This window comes from Ursus arctos, unplaced genomic scaffold, assembly GCF_023065955.2.
Source record: "Ursus arctos isolate Adak ecotype North America unplaced genomic scaffold, UrsArc2.0 scaffold_18, whole genome shotgun sequence".
Lineage (NCBI taxonomy): Eukaryota > Metazoa > Chordata > Mammalia > Carnivora > Ursidae > Ursus > Ursus arctos.
This window is the reverse complement of record NW_026622852.1, coordinates 39,712,452-39,733,043: the sequence shown is the minus strand read 5'-3', so window position 1 is coordinate 39,733,043 and position 20,592 is coordinate 39,712,452. Positions and strand designations below refer to the sequence as shown.

At 34.5% G+C, this 20,592-nt stretch overlaps 1 protein-coding gene across 1 annotated transcript in view; it reads left to right on the top strand.

Annotated features, from left to right (window-relative positions):
- SHOC1 (shortage in chiasmata 1) overlaps positions 1-20,592 on the top strand; it is a 77,927-nt gene that overhangs the window by 24,669 nt on the left and 32,666 nt on the right. Inside the window, exons 9-15 of the mRNA XM_026506015.2 lie at positions 672-780; positions 8,351-8,445; positions 9,185-9,427; positions 14,038-14,454; positions 16,140-16,256; positions 17,228-17,404; positions 20,434-20,538. Of these exons, the coding sequence (XP_026361800.2) occupies positions 672-780; positions 8,351-8,445; positions 9,185-9,427; positions 14,038-14,454; positions 16,140-16,256; positions 17,228-17,404; positions 20,434-20,538 (1,263 nt within the window). The remainder of the gene's footprint in view (positions 1-671; positions 781-8,350; positions 8,446-9,184; positions 9,428-14,037; positions 14,455-16,139; positions 16,257-17,227; positions 17,405-20,433; positions 20,539-20,592) is intronic.

Here is a 20,592-nt window from a genome sequence, read left to right as displayed (position 1 = left end):
GAGATCATGACCTAAGCCAAAATCAAGAGTCAGACACTTAACCAACTGAGCCAGCCAGGTGCTCCTTTAGTTACATTTATAATTGAATCACATTAATCATCTATTTGGAAGTTTATTGCTTTATTTATGAAAGTGATAGGAACACACTGACTACTTCTGAATAGTCATACCAGACTGACTGAGTTTCAGTTTCTCAAGCCCACCCTATAAATATGTAACTGCTGGGCCACCCAGACTCCAGACTTACTAAGGTGAAGACTTAGTCTCCATTAATACTATTTACTTAACATCACCAATATTTAGTATGAAGATGAAAATAGTACTGTCTCCTAAGTACTGACAACATAAGTTGTCAGAATTGAAAGCATTATTACACATAAAACTCTTAGAATTTATCTCATACAGTAAACAATAAAGTTTAGTTGTCAGTGTATTTTTTTAAAATCACCACTATCACTGTTGAGATAGCATGTGATATATGTGTAATTCCTTATAGATGGAAATTTAAAACTGTTATTTTGTATTTCAAGTAACCCAAATGTCTTTTTACTGAAAATTTTTGTTATAACAGAATGATCAGCATCAGAGTTACTTACAAAAAGTTCTAAACTATACTTAATTTTATTCAATGTTTATGTAATTAATTATTTTTTAAACTTTTTGTATTCTAGTAGAGTTAGAAATGCCATTAACTCATCTACATCGAACAAACCAACATTCTTCCATGACTTCATTATGTACAGGACTTCAGACATTTCCATTTTCTCCTGTTTGTAAAATGTAAGTAAAGATTATAGCTAGAACTTAAATTGCAATTCAGAATAATCAGTCCTTAGTTAAATCCCTCCATATAAAGGCAATTTTCAAGATACCTCTGTGAAAAAAATGTTAGAAAGGATAGTGTCTATAGTAAGCAAATAGAGAGAATATATGAATATATATGTACATACTTTAAAAAATTTTTAATACTATTTTTAATTTAAATTCAATTAATTAACATATAGCATATTATTAGTTTCAGAGATAGAGGTCAGTGATTCATCAGTCTTACATAATTCACAGTGCTCATTATATCATGTGCTCTCCTTAATGTCCAGCACCCAGCCTCCCCATCCCCTCACCCCCCCCTCCCCTCCAGTAACCCTCAGTTTGTTTCCTATGATTAAGAGTTTCTTATGGTTTGTCTCCTTCTCTAATTTCATCTTGTTTTATTTTTCCCTCCCTTTCCCTATGCTCTCCTCTGTTTTGTTTCTTAAATTCCACATAGGAGTGAAATCATATGATAATTCTTTCTCTGCTTGACTTATTTCACTTAGCATAATGCCCTCTAGTTCCATGCACATCATTGCAAATGATAAGATTTCATTTTTTGATGGCTGAGTAGAATTCCATTGTATATTTATACCACATCTTTATCCATTCATCTGTCAATGGACATCTGGGCTCTTTCCATAGTTTGGCTATTGTGGACACTGCTGCTATAAACATTGGGGTGCACATGCCCCTTCGGATCACTACATTTGTATCTTTGGGGTAAATACCCACTAGTGCAATTGCTGGGTCGTAGGGTATCTCTATTTTCAACTTTTTGAGGAACCTCCATACTGTTTTCCAGAGTGGCTGTACCAGTTTGCATTCCTACCAACAGTGTGAGAAGGGTTCCCCTTTCTCTGCATCCTTGCCAACATCTGTTATTAATTTTAGCCGTTTTAACCAGTGTGAGGTGGTATCTCATTATGGTTTTGATTTGTATTTCCCTGATGCTGAGTGATGTTGAGCATCTTTTCACATGTCTGTTGGCCATTTGTACATACTTGTTTTTATATTTATAGAATATTTTTAGAAAGACACATAAGAATCAGGTAGCTTTGGTTGTGTCTGGAAGGGAGCTGGGTAACGTGGCAATATGGAAGCTAGTAAGTGATAGAGCCAGGTTCTTTTATATTTTTAGTATTTTTATGTGAACATATTACCATTAAAAATAAACAGCTTGAAAAATTGTAAAGATTCTGGCACTAGAAGAATTTTTTTAGGGTATTGCCATTGGATACCTGCTAATGGTATGCCTCTATTGGCACTCTGCTACGAAAGACAGTGTAGTAGTATATTCATTTGCTCAGGCTGCCTTAACAAATACCATAGACTGAATGGCTTAAACACCCAGTCTATGGTAAATAAATTTAAATTTATTTAGTCACAGTCTGGAGGCTAGAAGTCTCAGGTTAAGATATTAGCAGGGTTGAATTCATTATGAGATGTCTTTTCTTGGCTTCATCTTAGGTAACTGTCTTCTACCTTTCTCTTCTTTTTTTAAAAAAAGATTTTATTTATTTATTTGAGCTTTTATTTTTTTCTTTTTCTTTTTAAAATTTTTTGGTTTAAATTCAATTAATTAACATACAATGTATTATTAGTTTCAGAGGTAGAGGTCAGTGATTCATCAGTCTTATATAACACCCAGTGCTCATTACAGCACATGCCCTCTTTAATGTCCATCACCCAGTTATCCCGCCCCTATGCCCCCTTCCCCCCAGCAATCCTCAGCTTGTTTCCTATGATTAAGAGTTTCTTATGGTTTTTTTCCCTCTCTGATTTTGTCTTGTTTTATTTTTTCCTCTCTTCCCCTATAATCCTGTTTTGTTTCTTAAATTCCACGTAGGAGTGAAATCATATGATATTTATCTTTTTCTGATTGACTTATTTCACTTAGCATAATGCCCTCTAGTTCCATCCATGCATTGCGAATGGCAAGATTTCATATTTTGATGGCTGAGTAGTATTCCATTGTGTGTATGTATGTGTGTGTATATATATATCTCTTCTTTTTTCCCCAGTTATCTCAGATGTCATAGTTTATTTAATTTATTTCTTTTTCTTTTTTCTTTTTTTTTTTTTACTTTCATTTCTTTTTTTTTTTATTATGTTCAGTTAGCCAACATATAGTACATCATTAGTTTTTGATGTAGTGTTCAGTGATTCATTGCCTAATTTCTTGGCATATAGTTGTTCATAACATGTTCTTATAATTGTTTGTATTTCTTTGGTGTTCCTTGTGATCTCTCCTCTTTCATTCATGATTTTATTTATTTGGGTCCTTTCTCTTTTCTTTTGATAAGTCTGGCCAGGGGTTTATTAATCTTATTAATTCTTTCAAAGAGCCAGCTCCTAGTTTCATTCATCTGTTCTACTGTTCTTTTGGTTTCTATTTCATTGATTTCTGCTCTAATCTTTATTCTCTTCTCCTGCTGGGTTTAGGCTTTATTTGCTGTTCTTTCTCCAGCTCCTTTAGGGCGTAAGGTTAGGTCGTATATTTGATACCTTTCTTGCTTCTTGAGAAAGGCTTGTATTGCTATATACTTCCCTCTTAAGACCGCCTTTACTGCATCCTTTTGAACAGTTGTGTTTTCATTTTCATGTTTCCATGAATTTTTTAAATTCTTCTTTAATTTCCTAGTTGACCCATTCATTCTTTAGTAGGATGCTCTTTAGCCTCTGTGTATTTGAGTTCTTTCCTTCCTCTCGTGATTGAGTTCAAGTTTCAAAGCATTGTGGTCTGCAAATATGCAGGGAATGATCCCAATCTTTTGGTACTGGTTGAGACTTGATTTGTGACCAAGTATGTGATCTATTCTGAAGAATGTTCCATGTGCATTCAAGAAGAACGTGTATTCTGTTGCTTTAAGGTGGAATGCTCTGAATATATCTGCAAAGTCCATCTGGTCCAATATGTCATTCAAAGTCCTTGTTTCCTTGTTGATCTTCTGCTTAGATGATCTGTCCATTGCATGAGAGAGGTGTTAAAGTCCCCTATAATTATTGTATTATTATCAATGTGTTTCTTTAATTTTGTTATTAGTTGGTTTATATAATTGGCTGCTTCCATGTTAGGGGCATAAATACTTACAACTGTTAGATCTTCTTGTTGGATAGACCCTTTAATTATGATATAGTGTCCTTCCTCATCTCTTATTACAGTCTTTGGTTTACAATTTAATATGCCTGATATAAGGATTGCCACTCCAGCTTTCTTTTGATGTTCATTAACATGATAAATGGTTTTCCACCCCCTCAGTTTCAATCTGGAGGTGTCTTTGGGTCTAAAATGGGTCTCTTGCAGACAGCATGTTAATGTGTCTTGCTTTTTTATCCAATCTGATACCCTATGTCTTTTGATTGGGGCATTTAGCTTATTTACATTCAGAGAAACTATTGAAAGATATGAGTTTAGTGCCATTGTATTACCTGTAAAGTCACTGTTTCTGTATATTGTCTTTGTTCCTTTCTGGTCTATGTTACTTTTGGGCTCTCTCTTTGCTTAAAGGATCCCTTTTAATATTTCTTGTAGGGTTGGTTTAGTGATCACAAATTCTTTTAGTTTCTGTTTGTCCTAGAAGCTCCTCATCTCTCCCTCTATTTTGAATGAAAGCCTAGCTGGATAAAGTATTCTTGGCTGCATATTTTTCTCATTTAGCACCCTGAATATATCATGCCAGTCCTTTCTGGCCTGCCAAGTCTCTGCGAATAGGTCTGCTGCCAGTCTAATGTTTCTGCCCTTGTAGCTGTGGACCTCTTGTCCAGAGCTGCTTTCAGGATCTTTCTCTTTGTCTCTGAGATTTGCAAGTTTCACTATTGTATGTTGGGGTGTTGACCAATTTTTATTGATTTTGAGGGAGGTTCTTGTGCCTCCTCAACTTGAATGCCTGTTTCCTTGCCCAGATTAGGGAAGTTCTCCACTATAATTTGCTCTAATATACCTTCCCCCTTTCTGTCTTTCCTCTTCTTCTGGGATCCCAATTATTCTAATATTGTTTTGCTTTATGGTATCACTTATCTCTCAGATTCTCCCCTCATGATCCAGTAGTTGTTTATCTCTCTTTTTCTCCACTTCTTCATTCTCCATCATTTTGTCTTCTATATCACTAATTCTCTTTTTTGCCTCATTTATCCTAGCAGTTACAGCCTCCATTTTTGGTTGCATTCATTAATAGCCTTTTGATTTCAACTTGATTCGATTTTAGTTCTTTCTCTTCTTACAGTCTTTCCTCCATGCATGTCTGCGTCCTAATTTCGTATTCATATTGGATTAGCACCCATCTTAACCACCCCATTTTAACTTAATTGCCTCTTTAAAGGCCCTCTCTCCAAATGTAGTCACATTCGGAGGCACTGAGAGTTAGGGCTTCAATATATGATTGAAATTTAGCCCATAAAAAGTAGTTAAGTGCCCTGAACTATAGCCAGATTGTCTGGCTGTATCACTTACTAGCTCGGACCTTAATTGCCCTGTGCCTCAGTTTCCTTATCTGTAATATTGGGATATTAACAGTATATACCTTTTAGGATTGTTATAGGTCTTCTAAAAGATTGTCATAGCTCTCTGACCAGGAATAGCCAAGGATCACAGGGCAGTGTGGATAGCGTCCATCAATAGATTTGTCTATCAAATTACTTTCCTAGGAGTACTAGGAATCACATCCCATCTCTAACAGAGGACATCCTCTGACCTTGTTTACCTCTGTCAATGTGGTATTGGTGTTGGGGGAACTAGACATGTAGAACCAAGTATTGATCCACAAATCTGTTCAATACCCCATTGTCACTGCACAGAATGGTCTGTAATCTCAGAATTGATATTGCAAGGCTGGATCATTGTATTCTAGTTTGAGGCAAAATTGTATAGCTTAATGGCCCAGCAACTTTGCCCTCCGGTGGAATCTGAGATAGCTTTGGTTGCTATCTTCTACCATGTGGCATACATGTAACTTAATGTGTCCTAAGTTAGATTAGTCTGCTATCCTGGAATTGTCATTCCATTCCCGTGCTCTTACACCAGTTACAAAACTAGGAGCATAACCAGCACAGCTCTTTCTTCCCCACTGTAGTCCTGAAACTAAATGAGTCCTAAAATAATACATTTTCAGGAAAATTACAAGAAAGTCTACAAGACTCTAATGAATTGTTCCCAGAATGGGTGTTGTGGGAGCTGAGTACTGAGTTTTGAGTTTTTAGCTATGATTGGCTGATCTGTCAAATGAGAATTCTGTTGGATATTTGGGAGCAACTGGAACAACTCATCACTAGCTGCTCAGGTTTCTACTAATGATCTCAGGAAGGTGTCACAGCACACAATGGAGGAGCCTGGTATTGAGGGCCCCAGTTACCTTCATCTTCTGGCAAAGAATTGTGTCATTTGGGGAATAAATCTGTGATATACAAAACTCTACCATGAACCAGAACTGCCCATATCAGATATGAACTCTAAAAAATCTCATGGAACAAATACAGAAACTACTTATAATTTGTTTAAATACTTTTAGTCCCTTTGCTGAGGGGCAGATGTTTATTTGCAGGACCTGTACTGTCTTTTCTAGTGCTCTTTTACTCCATATACCCTAATCCATCTGTTAAGGCAGATTTGCAATCAGAAACAGAAACTAGCAGAAATTAGTACAATCTTGAATTTCAATCTGATATTACAAGCATTTACTTAACTATCATAAACTCCTGTTAATCACACAAGTGATATATCTACTTATTGTTGTAACTCAACTATCTAATTAGAATTTATGAAACTTAAGTCTTATTTATGTATTATGATTTGGCTAAGTTAGAACAAAAAAGCATTTTAAAATTAGCCAAATGTTCTAGGGCCATCTAAAACAACTTAAAGAGGTCATCTCATCACTGCTATATTCATTAGCAAGAGGTAAATCACTTCTGTTTGGTTTATGAATATGAACACCTTAAAATTCCTATCTTAAAAATGGATTTTCACCTCAACTGTGAATCTAAAAGGAAAGAAAAAAATGTTAAAATAAAAAAACAACAGAAGGGAAAAATAATATGTAATGTTACTGTACTCTTAATTTGCTTTTATGTCCCCAATTACTTTTATTTCAGAACACAACATTTTGGCTGGAAATATATCCAGTTAACAAATATTTTGGGTACTTACCACATGTCAAACTCTGCTAGATTTTATGGAGCTAAAAAGAAAAGCCTGTGTAGCACCAGACTTTGTTTCTACACTGATTACTGAATTGTGAACATATTTTTATATATGACCTAAGAATATATCAAATTCAGACATGTCTTCAGAAAGTTCCATTAAGATTAAGAGTATTTGTTTATATTATGGCCTCCTATTGGACTTGGCTTGCCTTCCTTTTGCTTTAAAGTAATTGCCTATAATCTGAGGTGTCTGCTTGTCAAAGAAATCTTGGTAAGGTTCAAGAATTATCTAGAATCTCACAGTTTGCCCCCTCTTCCTAGATTTTGGGTTATGTAGGTAAATTGGATAGCTTAGACATAAAACAGCTTTCTGCTGCCTAGGACTGTGAACTCAACTAGCAGTACTTATAAGTAGCATGCTCACATATGTTCTATATGAACAGAGAAACAGAATACAATTAATTCTTGCCTTGGAATGAGAGGTTTGGGGGCATAGATTAAGGGGTTTGTGGATTAATGTTATCTTCTCTATCAAGGCTAGTAACTTCATAGCTACTGATAAGCTGTGATTTACACTAATTGTCATGCATCTTTCTTCCTTTCTCTTCCTAGCACCTCAAAACACACAAACAGACATACATCACTCATTCACACACCCACTAAGATTGAAGGACCTGAACTAAATTTTAGCGCTAAACTCTTACCTTCCTAAGAAAGTAGAGCAGACAGAACTTTTTCATAATTCTGACCCTCAGCCAGTAGAGGCTCCAGAATTTGTTTAGAATGGACTTGGGGGACAGCAATTTTGTAAAAAATTTGTGTTAAAGCGACTGTTTTGTATGGAAAGCACATTAATTTTACTTAAATTATATTTTTAATTTAAAAAATAACCAGTATAACCAGTGGCTTATAGGGTTGATGTTGGCACACTTCATGGAAGGAAGTGCTAAAATCCTCCTGAATCAGCCTCCTTTGGCTCCAGGTTTCGTTGAGGGACAGAGAGGTAGGAATTAAGGTATAGGCAAGCAGGAGCAATTAAGAGGCTAACAAATTGCCAAAACTTCCAAGGGGAGGAAAATTAAGTGTATGAAATTTGGTCTATGAAACTCTCTACTTCAGTTTACACATTTATAGAGTAAATTTTTCACTTGCTTTTGAATGTAAAAAAATACTTAGAAAAATAATTTTCTTAAAATAAAATTTTATTACATGATGTGATGAGCACTGGGTGTTATATGCAACTAATGAATCACTGAACGCTACATCAAAAACTAATGATGTACTACTATATGTTGACTAATTGAATTTAAATTTTTAAAAAAGAAGAAAATAATAAAATTTTATTATACAAGAAGTCTCAATATTATTAATATATTAGGCTTTAACTCCTCTTTTTCAGTAGTTTGCTTACCGCTGAGGAATCAGTTAGCAAAAACTGGATGGTGTGGCAGTTAGAAAGCTGCAGAAGCTCATTGAAACCATTTTTGCTCACAGGTAAAGATTAATTGATTTTGAAGGCTAAACAAAAAGTAAAGGTGAGAAGGTATAATTAGTAGAAATGTATTGTCAGCTTTATTATTTTTTTATTATTGTTACTGTCATTATAAAAAACACAGTTCCAAAATTAGGATTTTAGAATTTTTCATCTTAATTTTGGGTTGATGCTTATAATGCAGATAATAATTTGAGTAGTTATGCTATTTCAGTTCCTCCATACATTATGATTTGTTATTATTTAGGTTAAAAGTAATGAGGTGGACATCTCTGTGCCACAATATCTAGGATGATAGTCATCATAAAATCTGATCAAATATATCTTCTAGTTTAGGTTCATATTAATAAAATAGAATTTCAAATTTAATAAATCTAACTTTAATTCTTCAAAATGTTATCAAATGTATTAATTTAGTAATTACTAAAATGTTCAAACAAAATAATGGTTATATCTCCTAGTAAATATTAGAATAATTTTAACTTTATGATATTTCCACAGTTTAAAATAAATCCCTTATGTGACTTCTATTGCTATAATATTCTGGACTTTTACAAGTACTAGTGTCTTGAAGACAAAATACTAGCTATATAACTTCAAATTTCACTTTTTTCCCCAATGTGTGAAAATCTATTTTATAAGGAATTTTCAGTGTGGTTCTGTTTATTTTGTTTTTCATCTCTTTTGCCCTATGAACTGTTTCTATTTGTTTTTGGTTTGTTTTTGTTTTTGTTTTTTAAGTGCCAAGGACTGAAGAGCCCAACAGTCAATATTCTGCTATGGATTTGAAAAAGATATTTTCTATTGAAGAAGAAAGGCTTGTAGTTAATCCTGTAAGCACAGAGTGGTGGGAAAAAGGAAGACTAAATCTGAAAGAGGCAGAAACTTTGGAACATCTGAATACATATTTGTGTCATGATGATCTATCTTCTGATGATACTAAAATGGAGATATTTTTGCCAATAAAAGTGCTTCAATTAGAATGTAAGTATGCAATAGTAAATATCACTTGTGTGAATTTTTCAGAATGAGAAAATGTTAGATACTGGCTTTCCATTAGGTGATTGGGAAATTAAAACTAAATTCCAGCATTCAGTATTAGACCTGGCTCTGTCAGAATTTATAACTTTGAGCTCCACTAAGCCCCATTTTGTTCCTTGAAAAAAATGAGGACGTTTGACTAGCTCATCCTAAAATCCTTTGTTGTTCTAAAATTCTATAGTCTCAGTTTTTAAATTTCTAGCCATTTTCAATTAAAGTGACTTTGTTTGTTTTTATAAATGATTAATTACTAGCCCAGTGTTTATTTACATCAGACTAGACTCAAAGCAGCGCTGTTATTTTTCATCTGACAGGTGAACTCTGGGTGTTTAATTATATCTAGTAACCTCTCCGTAACAGTAGATAATCTTCCTTTGTTTCCAAAGAGTTTACTCAGTTAACATTTTTTACTTATACAATTTAAGGCGGCAAAAATGTGTTTTGAGTATCTATCTTTTGAGTTATTTTGGTTGTTATATATGGCATTATAATAAATGGAACACACTTATTCTGAATTACATCTTTTTGAAGTATATATGGATTGTTTTTATTTTTTTATTTTTTTTTTTAAAGATTTTATTTATTTGACAGAGAGAGAGAGACAGCCAGCGAGAGAGGGAACACAAGCAGGGGGAGTGGGAGAGGAAGAAGCAGCCTCCCAGCAAAGCAGGGAGCCCAATGTGGGGCTCGATCCCAGGACCCTGGGATCATGCCCTGAACCGAAGGCAGACGCTTAACAACTGAGCCACCCAGGCGCCCCTGGATTGTTTTTTAAAGTCAGTTTGTGCAATAGCTTTAGATCTTAAAGAAGTTGGGAAAGTTCACTTTTAGTTTATTATAGACTAAATAAATATATTTAAAAATGCATTTTAGAAATTATTATGTGTGTTGGGAGACTGCTCTAAGGAGATGGGAACTGGGGCAAGAATTGTTATCAGCAAGAGATGTCTCAAAGACAGAAGACAGAGGGCTTTGGTAGAAAGGAAAATAGACTATGTCAAGGAAATGTACACCAGTCTATCTATCCTAAGGCCCAGGTGGGTATTCGGGTAGAAGAAGAATTTTAAAAGAGATTAAGTCAGATTGCTAGATAAAGAAAAGGGAGAGGAAGATTTTATGGGGTCTTCAAATATCCAGAATAATGTATTAAATCTGTAAGACTATGTAAAGTCTTTATTATGATATGTAACTATTTTGAGGTTAAAATAAAACATATAATTCATTTTGACATCTGACAGAATTATGATGATAGTTTAATTATGAAGTTTAAAAAGCAATAACTGAAAAAATAATAAAAAGCAAGAACTATATCAGAAGCTCATTGCCAGGTTGTCAGGATAGGGTTTATTAAACACAGAGAAGTAGAAGAAAATAATCAGAAAAGGGAAATAATAAATAGTTCCTATTTGCCTGCTAAACATACCAGGATATCTCTAGAAAATATCTCAGAGGTTGCTAATTGGTAACCTCTGGTCCTAGTCAGCCCACATATTATTGACCCATATAGTGTTTTAATTAGTTACCAACATTTATAGTTTTGGGGGTTGCAGATAAATGATCTGTATTTTGAGCTTGTTTTTAAAAATTCCAAAAACCAGACCCATACTCTTATATGGCAACAATTTGTTGGAACCAATAGCAGCTCACCACTTTAGACAGGCCATTAATAGCTCACCCACCTCCAGTTCACCATAGTTCCCAGCACTCATAAATTGAAACCAGGTGTTAGTTAGCATTTAGCATTACTCTTGCACTTTTGTCTTACATTTAGTATAGTTAGGAGGGAAGTAAAATGTTTCTTAAACCAGTATCTCTAATAAAAGGAAAAACAAAAAAATTACAGACTACGTTTGGAAGAAAAAACTCAAAATTTATATTCCTAAAGATTATGATTTAAGCACTGGCCATATACTTCATTCATTTACATACCTTATTTATCTGGCTCCTAGACATTTAAGTTTTTCTCAAACATTATAAGGCATAATTTACATAAATAAAATGTACCCATTCTAACTGTACAGTTTTATGCATTGTAACAAATGTGCATACCAATGAAACAACCCCCACAATTAGGATATGGAATATTTTTTATGTGTTTTTATTTAAATTCAATTAATTAACATATAATGTAGTATTGGTTTCAGAGGTACAGGCCTGTGATTTATCAGTCTTATATTATACCCAGTGCTCATTACATCACACGCCCTCCTTAATGTCCATCACCCAGTTACTCCATCCTTCCACCCCCCTCCCCTGCAGCAACCCTCAGTTTGTTTCTTATGATTAAGAGTCTCTTATGGATTGTCTTCCTCTCTGGTTTTGTCTTGTTTTATTTTTAACTCTCTTCCCCTATGATCCTCTGTTTTGTTTCTTAAATTCCACATATCAGTGAGATCATATGATAATTTTCTTTCTCTGATTGACTTATTTTGCTTTGCATAATACCCTCTAGTTCCAGCCATGTCATTGCAAATGGCAAGATTTCATTTTTGATGGCTGCGTAATATTCCGTTCTGTATGCATATATACATATACATATATACATACACATATATACATATATATACATATACCTTATCTTCTTTATCCAAGGATATAGAATATTTCTATCACCAAAAAAGTTCCCTGTGCCCCTTTGCATTCTGTAGTCATTACCATTCCTCTCTTCTTCTAACCTTTACCTCTGATGCCAGGTCAGATCCACTGGTCTACTTTCTGTCACTATGTATTAGTTTGCCTTGTTCTAGAATTTCGTTTATGGAATCATATAGTAACTCTTTTGTGTCAGACTTCTTCCACTCAGCATAACACTTTTGAGATTCATTTATGATGTTATGTGTATGACTAGTTCATTTCTTATTACTGAGGAATTTTTCATATCGGTGTACCCCAGTTTGCTTATCAACTCTCCTGGATTTATTTCCCAGATTTTTACTATTAGGAAAAAATTTTCTATAATATTCGTATAAAAGTCTTTTTGTGGGCATATGTTATCATTTCTCTTGAGTGAATGTCTATGAATATAATTACTGAGTCTTATGGTAGGTATATATTTAACTTCATGAGAAACTGCTAAAGGGGTACCTGGGTGGCTCACTCAGTTAAGTGTCTGCCTTCAGCTCAGGTCATGATCCCAGGGTCCTGGGATCAAGCCCTGCATCAGGCTCCCTGCTCAGTGGGGAGCCTGCTTCTCTCTCTCTGGGAGTGAACTCCGAGAGCTCATGCTGTCTCTCGCTGTCTCTCTCACCTATCTCTGTCTCTGTCTCTTTCTCTCAAATAAATAAATAAAATCTTAAAAAAAAACAAACTACTGAATTGTTTTCCAAAGTGGTTGTACCATTGTGCATTCACATTAGCAATGTGTAAGAGTTCCAGTTACTCTATATCCTTGTCAACAGTTGGTATTGACAGTCTTTAATTTTAGCCATTCTAATGGGTGTGTTGTGGTATCTCATTGCAGTTTTAATTTGTATTTTCTTGATGACTAATGATGATGAACATCATTTTACCTGGTCGTTGGCCATTTGTATATCTTCCCTTAAAAAATATATTATGGGTCGCCTGGGTGACTCAGTTGATTAAGTGTCTGACTCTTGGTTTCGACTCAGGTCATGATCTCATGGGTCATGAGACAGAGCCCCAGGGACCAGGCTGCATGCTGAGCAGGGAGTCTGCTTGAATATTCTCTCCCTCTGCCCCTCCCCCTACTTGCACACACACTCCCTCTCTAAAATAAATAAACCATATATATATATATATATATATATATATATATATATATATATAATAGCTTTATTGAAATATAATTTACATACCATACAATTTATCCATTTAAAGTATACCATTCAATGGTTTTAGTATATTCACAGAATTGTAATCATCACCACAAAAAATTTTAGAACATATTTCTCATCCCCCAAAAGAAATACTGTACCCATTAGGAGTCACTTCCCGTTTTCCCCAGCTATGGAACCACTAATCTATTTTCTGTCTCTATAGATTTTTCTTATAAATGGAATCATACAATATGTGGTCTTTTGTGATTGGCTTCTTTCATTTAGAATGTTTTCAAGATTCATCCATGTTGCAGTATGTACATATCTTATGTGAAGTATTGTTCAAATATTTTGTCAAATTTTAAGTTAGCTTTCTTTTTAAATATGAAGCCAAAAGAGTTCTTTTTGTATATTGGATACAGTCCTTTTTCAAGTATATGTATTGCAAATATATTCTTCTGGTCTGTGGATTGCTTGGTACCTAAGGTTTTGATCTTTAGAGTTAATTACAAGCCTATTGGCAATAAGGCTTTTCTGGAATTCTTTCTTTGCTTGGTAACCTAGCCTCAGGATTAAGAAAAAGAGGTGCTGAATTTTTGCCCTTTTTAAAAATTTATTTTATTCAGGCCAAAACTGATTTTCAAAGCAATAAACAAAGTACTTCTAAGGATCAAACTATATTAATAAGAACTTACAAATAAAAGTTACTCTAATACACTAGTAGAACACTCATTTATGCATGGCAGTCATTTGGATATTTTTATTTTCTGTTTTCAGCATGGCTAGAACATAAAAGTTGTTCCTCACCTATTGTACTTACTAATGAGAAGTCTACAAATGATCATTTATTACTTCCACAAAAGATTTCATCTCCAGCAGAAGAAATACCAGACCTGTGTTTTTCTGATGACAATTCATCTGTTAAACAACCAACAAAAGAAGAAAAACCAAAGAATGATCTAGAACTAGTTTATAGAATAAGCCAAAATAAAGAAAATGAAGATTACTTGGAACTTGACTGTGCAGTACCATCTATTGAATCATCTTCCTCTCCAAAAATTGAAAAACCATCTTTTAAACATGGTAAAAAATGGGAGAATGATTTGGATCTTTTGAGTGACTTTATTATGCTGCGAAATAAATATAAGACTTGCACCTCAAAGACCGAAGTCACAGGAAGTAAAGAAAATGATGGTGGGTAATTTAGCAATATTTTGGCACAGATATGATAGCTTTAGGGACTAAATGTATAATTTATTACAGAAGGTAAGAAAATTTAAAGCTCTTTTGAATAGAATATATTCTTTTTCAAAGTCAAAGAAAACGTTGTTCATGCATGATACTTATTGAGTATGGAGATAGATGTGGCTGTTTAGATAAAGACATAGATATGTATTTTCCAAAAAATTTAAAAGTACATTTGAACTTGTAAGAAAAGCCACTATTTGTAAAACTTGCTTTCTGCAACTTGGCCACAGAGTCAGTATTTCTAACTTTTATTGATCATTCTGCCATTCTTTTTTCTCTTTTAGCTGACAGTTCTCAGTATTACATTTTAATGTGTACTTAAGAACACTTTGCCCATTTGATTACTTATTACTCTTCTTAAATTTACCGAAGAGTTTCTGTGTGAGTTGTAACTGTTTTACGTTCACTACTTATAACCATCAAAGGTAGTACGTGTCATATCATTTCATTTCTGGTAAAGAAACAATAGGTATTCTAGAATATGTTTGACATACGTTACCCAGAAGGATTAAGTACAAAAATAGTTATGTGTGAGAGTTACGGCATAGTTAGGTCTTACAGTCTCATATGTTATTAACATGCAATGCTGCTATTTAGTTAGTAAGCCCATTTGATCTCAAACTAAGCTCCTTCTCAAGCTTAGCCTTTATTAGTAACAGAGGTAATATTTTGGTATATATTTTACTTCTTGCCTTATTTTATAGTTAATTCAGGGGCAAGAAAGAATGTTACAACTTACTAGGCCCCCTCAAAAACTCTAGTAATTAGTATTTAATCCTAGCTATTCCAATTATTTATAGTTAATTAAAAGTATACTTGAAAATAATAACATAATCTTGTTTAGGATATTTTACTCCATTATTTTTCACCATGTATTTAAAACTCATATATTAAAATGTTTTAAGATGGTGTTGTGTTTCTAAAATTACCCTGTAATCATATTATTAATAGATAACATTGCTATCTAGTAAATATAAGTAACTATAAATAAATTAGTTATATATGTATTTGTAATCCTCTACAATACTTACGAAAGAAGGAAGAAACTGACATTTGTTGAATGTTGTATGCAGGGACTAAAATACATATTAGAGATAAAAATGATACCATTGCTGACCTTGAGAAGCTTACAACATGGTAGACTAGGCTTATAGAAAATGCCTGAGAACAGAAGGGTGAGTGGTAAGAACTGACCCAATTAAGAAAGGATGGAGCCAGGGAGGGCTTGGGGCATAGGAAAGAATTAGTAGCAGGAGGAGGGATATGTGGAAAGTCACAGAGAAATGAAATTGAGCTGTTTGGGCCTTTTAGGTATCAGGAACTATACTTAGTGTTTAATCCTTATAACAATATTCAAAATAGGTATGTTTATCTATATTTTACATATGAAGACACTGAAGCTAGTGTCAGAACCTAGACTGAAACAGTGATTCGATGCCAAGATTCTTCCCGTTATTGCCATTCAGCACTGTGCAACATCCATTGACCTGAATAGTTGTTCAATTTAATACTGACGTGTTTCAAGAAAGAACTTTAACAATTGTGATCATATTACATGAAAACATTTTAAGTAAAGCAACATTAAGTTTCCCTGAATAATGCAAATTAATATTTTTTATTAGAATTTCAAGATGAAGAACATTGTTTGACTCTTCAGGAAGAAAGTCCTCCTGTTTGTACTAATAAAGCCATAGAGAAAATAAATCAGGATAAGGGAGTGGATAATGTCATTAAAATTCAAGCGTCAGGTATGCTGTATGCTTTAAAAATACATTCAAATTAAGTAAATTTGAAAGCCCTTTCCTGAGTATCTAGGACATACCTGCTTTTCCATGTAATTTTCTTCACTTGTTTCAGATGTTTCTTCGTTCCATTCCTACTTTTAAGATATTCCCACACCTGAACACCCCATTCACTGCTTCTGCCCCTTTCCATTGCCCTAATCCAGTCCAGTCGCTGTTACTTCTTCCTTCATTTAAACTGCTGCTTCCCTAAATTCATCAGACAGGAAACTGCAGCTACTCAGACTCTTCTGCCCAGTCAGAAAAAATGAACTGCTGTGGCTTACTCCCTCTGTTCTCTTACCCACCCTCAGGGTGATGTTAAAAAAGCTATTATTGTTTCCTATACTGATTAAAATTTTTGCTTCTGCTGTGAAGAAGAATATTCTTTGACTCCTAAAGAATAGCCTGCTTAAGAACATCATGCTCATTATTAAAATCAATAAGGAAATATGACACTCGTTTTTAATATCTTTTCATTTTTTTGGTTTAGTTTTATTTATGACCTTTAGCTGATAATGAAAATCTTAAAGTATTGATATTCTGGTGAAAACTAGAAACAATTTGTCATTGTGGTAAATTTGTTCAGCTTAAGGTTGTAAGCTAATTGTGGAGGGAAAAGAAAAAAAAATATGTGATCTCTTTATATGGCTCTTCACACTTCCATGCCAAGTTAGTTACTGAATAAGTATTTTCTAACAAGCAGGATAACCATAAAATTATACAAATTCTACAGAGGGTTTTTGTTTTGTTTTGTCGTTATTAGTTTATTTAGAATAAATATCCTAAAATGAACCTCTATATAATCTCATGATTTTTAACTCAGAAAATAATTTGGATGTAGTTCAGTCTTCCATGAAGTGACATGTTTAATTGGTTTATCAAAAAGAGCATGCCATCCTTAAAAAACACTATCTTTAATGCTTTTATTTTCACAGACAGCCAGTGCCAAGCATTCTGTCTCCTAGAAGCAGCAGCTACTCCTATCCTAAAAAAACTTGTATGCCTCTGTACTCTGCCTACAGCTAATTGGACATTTGCCACTGTCATTTTTGACCAAACAAGGTTCCTCTTAAAGGAACAAGAAAAAGTAATAAGTGATGCTATTCAGCAAGGTGAGTACAAATAAAAGTCATATTATTTAAAAGGATAAAAATGTATGGGTTGTTGTATCAAATGAGTAAAAATTGAATATAGAAGGTATAGAAATTAGTCATGGATGAAGGCATAACTTTAATTCAGAATATGACACCCATAAACTAATACTGGAGGGTCAGCTAAGTAAGGAGAAAAAGGTAACAAAATCATCGGCATTGCTTCTCAATAATGCTCCTAATTGGCATATATTACTTGACAGATCCTATTGCAAAAACCAAATTAACCCTATTATTGTTAACATCTGAACCACCTAGTTCCCTCCCAAATTAGGGGGAAGGTCAAAAAATAGATTAACTAAAGTCATTCCTGGACTTTTCTTCTGGCCAAGATGGAGTAAGAGGGCCAGAAGGATTTACCCTACTTTCAGGGAAAAAAAAAAGAAAAGATAAAGACAAAATACATGAAACCAGTTAAGATCCTAGGCTTCAGGCAGTGAAACACAGTGATTCTCGAGAGATGGGAAACAAGTAAGGTGAGCCCTACCATTGCCCTAGCTTACTGCCTTGAAAGAGTCGCCAGGCCATAGCACAGGAAGCGGTAGTAGGGGCAGAGCCCAGTGGATGATCTGTGTTGAGGAAACAGAACTCAGAGTCCAGGGAGACCAAGGCAGCTAGAGTTCAAAGGATAGAATATGAGAGAGAGAGCTTCACACAGAGTATTGAGCAGAGTACTGATCAGAGTGTATGTGAGGAAACCACCTGAGGTTGGGGAAGCAAACCATCTGAAAGGATTAGAGGGAGTAGTACTCTGCACTCACACAGGGCAGGGAGTAATGCCTGCTCTGATCAGCTAGATTAGAAAAACTCATAATTTGTGGGACACCTAACATGGTAAAATTCATAATGTCTGGCATCCAGTCAAAGATTATCAGGCATGACAAGGGATAGGAAAACATAACTCATAATAAGAATAATCCATCAAAGCAAACTCAGAACTAACAAAGATGTTAGCAATATTAGAGAAAGGCACTGAAACTTCTTATAACTCTGTTCCATATGTTCAGTAAGTTAGAGACATAAAAAAGACAGAAATGAAAATATGATGTATGAGATGAAAAATGCACTGGCTTAATGGCAGAGTAAATATTGCAGAAGAAAAGATTAGTAGACTTGAAGCCATAGCAATAGAAACTATTCCAAAATAAAACACGGGTAGATAAAATAATCTGAAAAAAAAAAAAAAGAAGAAGAAGAGGAAGAAAGAAAAGAGCATCAGTGTGCTGTGAAACAACTTCAAATAGCCTGACATAATAGTAAGTGAAGTTCTCAAAGGAGAGGCAGAGGGGGGAAAGACACGTTGCATACGGAAAGCAAAGATAAGGATGACGCAATTTCTTGTCAGAAGTAATACAAGTGAAAAAAAAAATTAAAATATTTGAAGAAATAGTGACTGAAAGGAAATATTTGAAGAAATAGTGACGGAAAGGTTTCCAAACTTAGTTAAGAACTACAAACCCACAGATCCAAGAAACTTAGTGAACCCCAAGCATGAGAAGCATAATGAAACTACATCAAGTCATACCATAGTCAAATTGCTCAAAACTGGTAGTAAAGAGAAAATTGTAGGAGCAGCCAGAGGGGGGAAAGACACGTTGCATAAGGAAAGCAAAGATAAGGATGACGCAATTTCTTGTCAGAAGTAATACAAGTGAAAAGACAGTGGAGTAAAATCTTTAAAATACCGAAAGAAGGGGTGCCTGGGTGGCTTAGCCGGTTGAGTAACCGAGTCTTGATTTTAGCTCAGGTCATGATCTCAGGGTCCTGGGATTGAGCCCTGCATCTGGCTCTGCATTTAGCTGGGAGTCTGCTTGAGGTTCCCTCTCTCCCTCTGCCCCTCCCCCACTTTCTCTCTCTCTCTCTCTCTCTCTCTCTCTCTCTTTCTCTCTCTCAAATAAATAAATCTTTAAAAAATAAAATGAATTACTGAAAGAAAAAATCCTAGTTTTCTATACTAGGCAAAAATATATTATGAAAGCAAAGGTGAAATAAAGATGTTTTCATACATACAAAAGCTGAAAGAATTCATCAGCTGCAGACCTGCACTATAAGAGATGTTCAAGAAATGTTCTCCTAAAGAAAGAAGAAAAATAATACCAAATCTGGCTTCTTTGCCCTGTTCTTATCCCTTCCAAGTCATGACTGAGTTGTTTCTGCAAGTCCTTATGGGAGCTGGATATACTACCCATAAATGGTTCTCCTGTTGCCTCTTTGTTCCCAGTAACTACTTCATATTTGCCTTGATCTTTATTGATTGATTAGATGAGCAGTTTTCAAAATTTTTAGCAGAACTTTTTGTACAAATAAATATTTCATGGGATACCACTATATAAAACAGAGAAAAGTAGAGCTTTTCTGGTTGAATCAGGGCAATGGGCCTAAATTCCTATCTTCTTTGTTTCACTTTTGCACACAGTAAAATCCAATCTATTATCTTCAAAAAGCTCTAGAACTATATGGAACACATTAAGTAGATAATTGGCCTGTCCCTGTGAATGTATCTCTTGTTTGAGTCATATTTGGACAATTATTCCCAGGTGTCTCTACCTCCATTTCAAGGTATTGCTTTATGTTATGATCACCCATCTTTATCTTCACCAACCGGCAAGTTATGAGTTTAATTTTCTTCTTGTTTTATAACTGGGAATCACTGATCTTTTTTCTTACCCAAAGTGGGAAAGCAACAAGAGTATGAGCACTAAGGTTAGCCGTCTGGGTTTGAATGCCAGCTCCATCGTTTGTTCACATATTGACCTTGGACAGTTACTGAACCTTGTTCAGACTATTTCCTCATCCAAAAAATGAGCCTCATAATAAACTTGTCTGACAGGGTTATCATTATAGATTCAGTGAAATAACCAGCATACATACAGCCCGGCAATAGTAAGCACCTGATAATGAGTGTTAACTATTATTGTTAAGCATTCTGATACATATTCTATAATTATGATGTATATCTTATGTTTTTAAATATGTTTCTGCTTGCTTAGGTACAAATAATGAAAAAGAAATGACGTTCAAGCATGCTGCTGTCTTACATCTTCTGGTAACAATTAGAGATGTCCTTTTAACATGTAGCTTGGACACAGCATTGGGTTAGTGGGAGAAATTTTTATTTCCCTTTTTCTTCCTATTGAAATATTTCATCT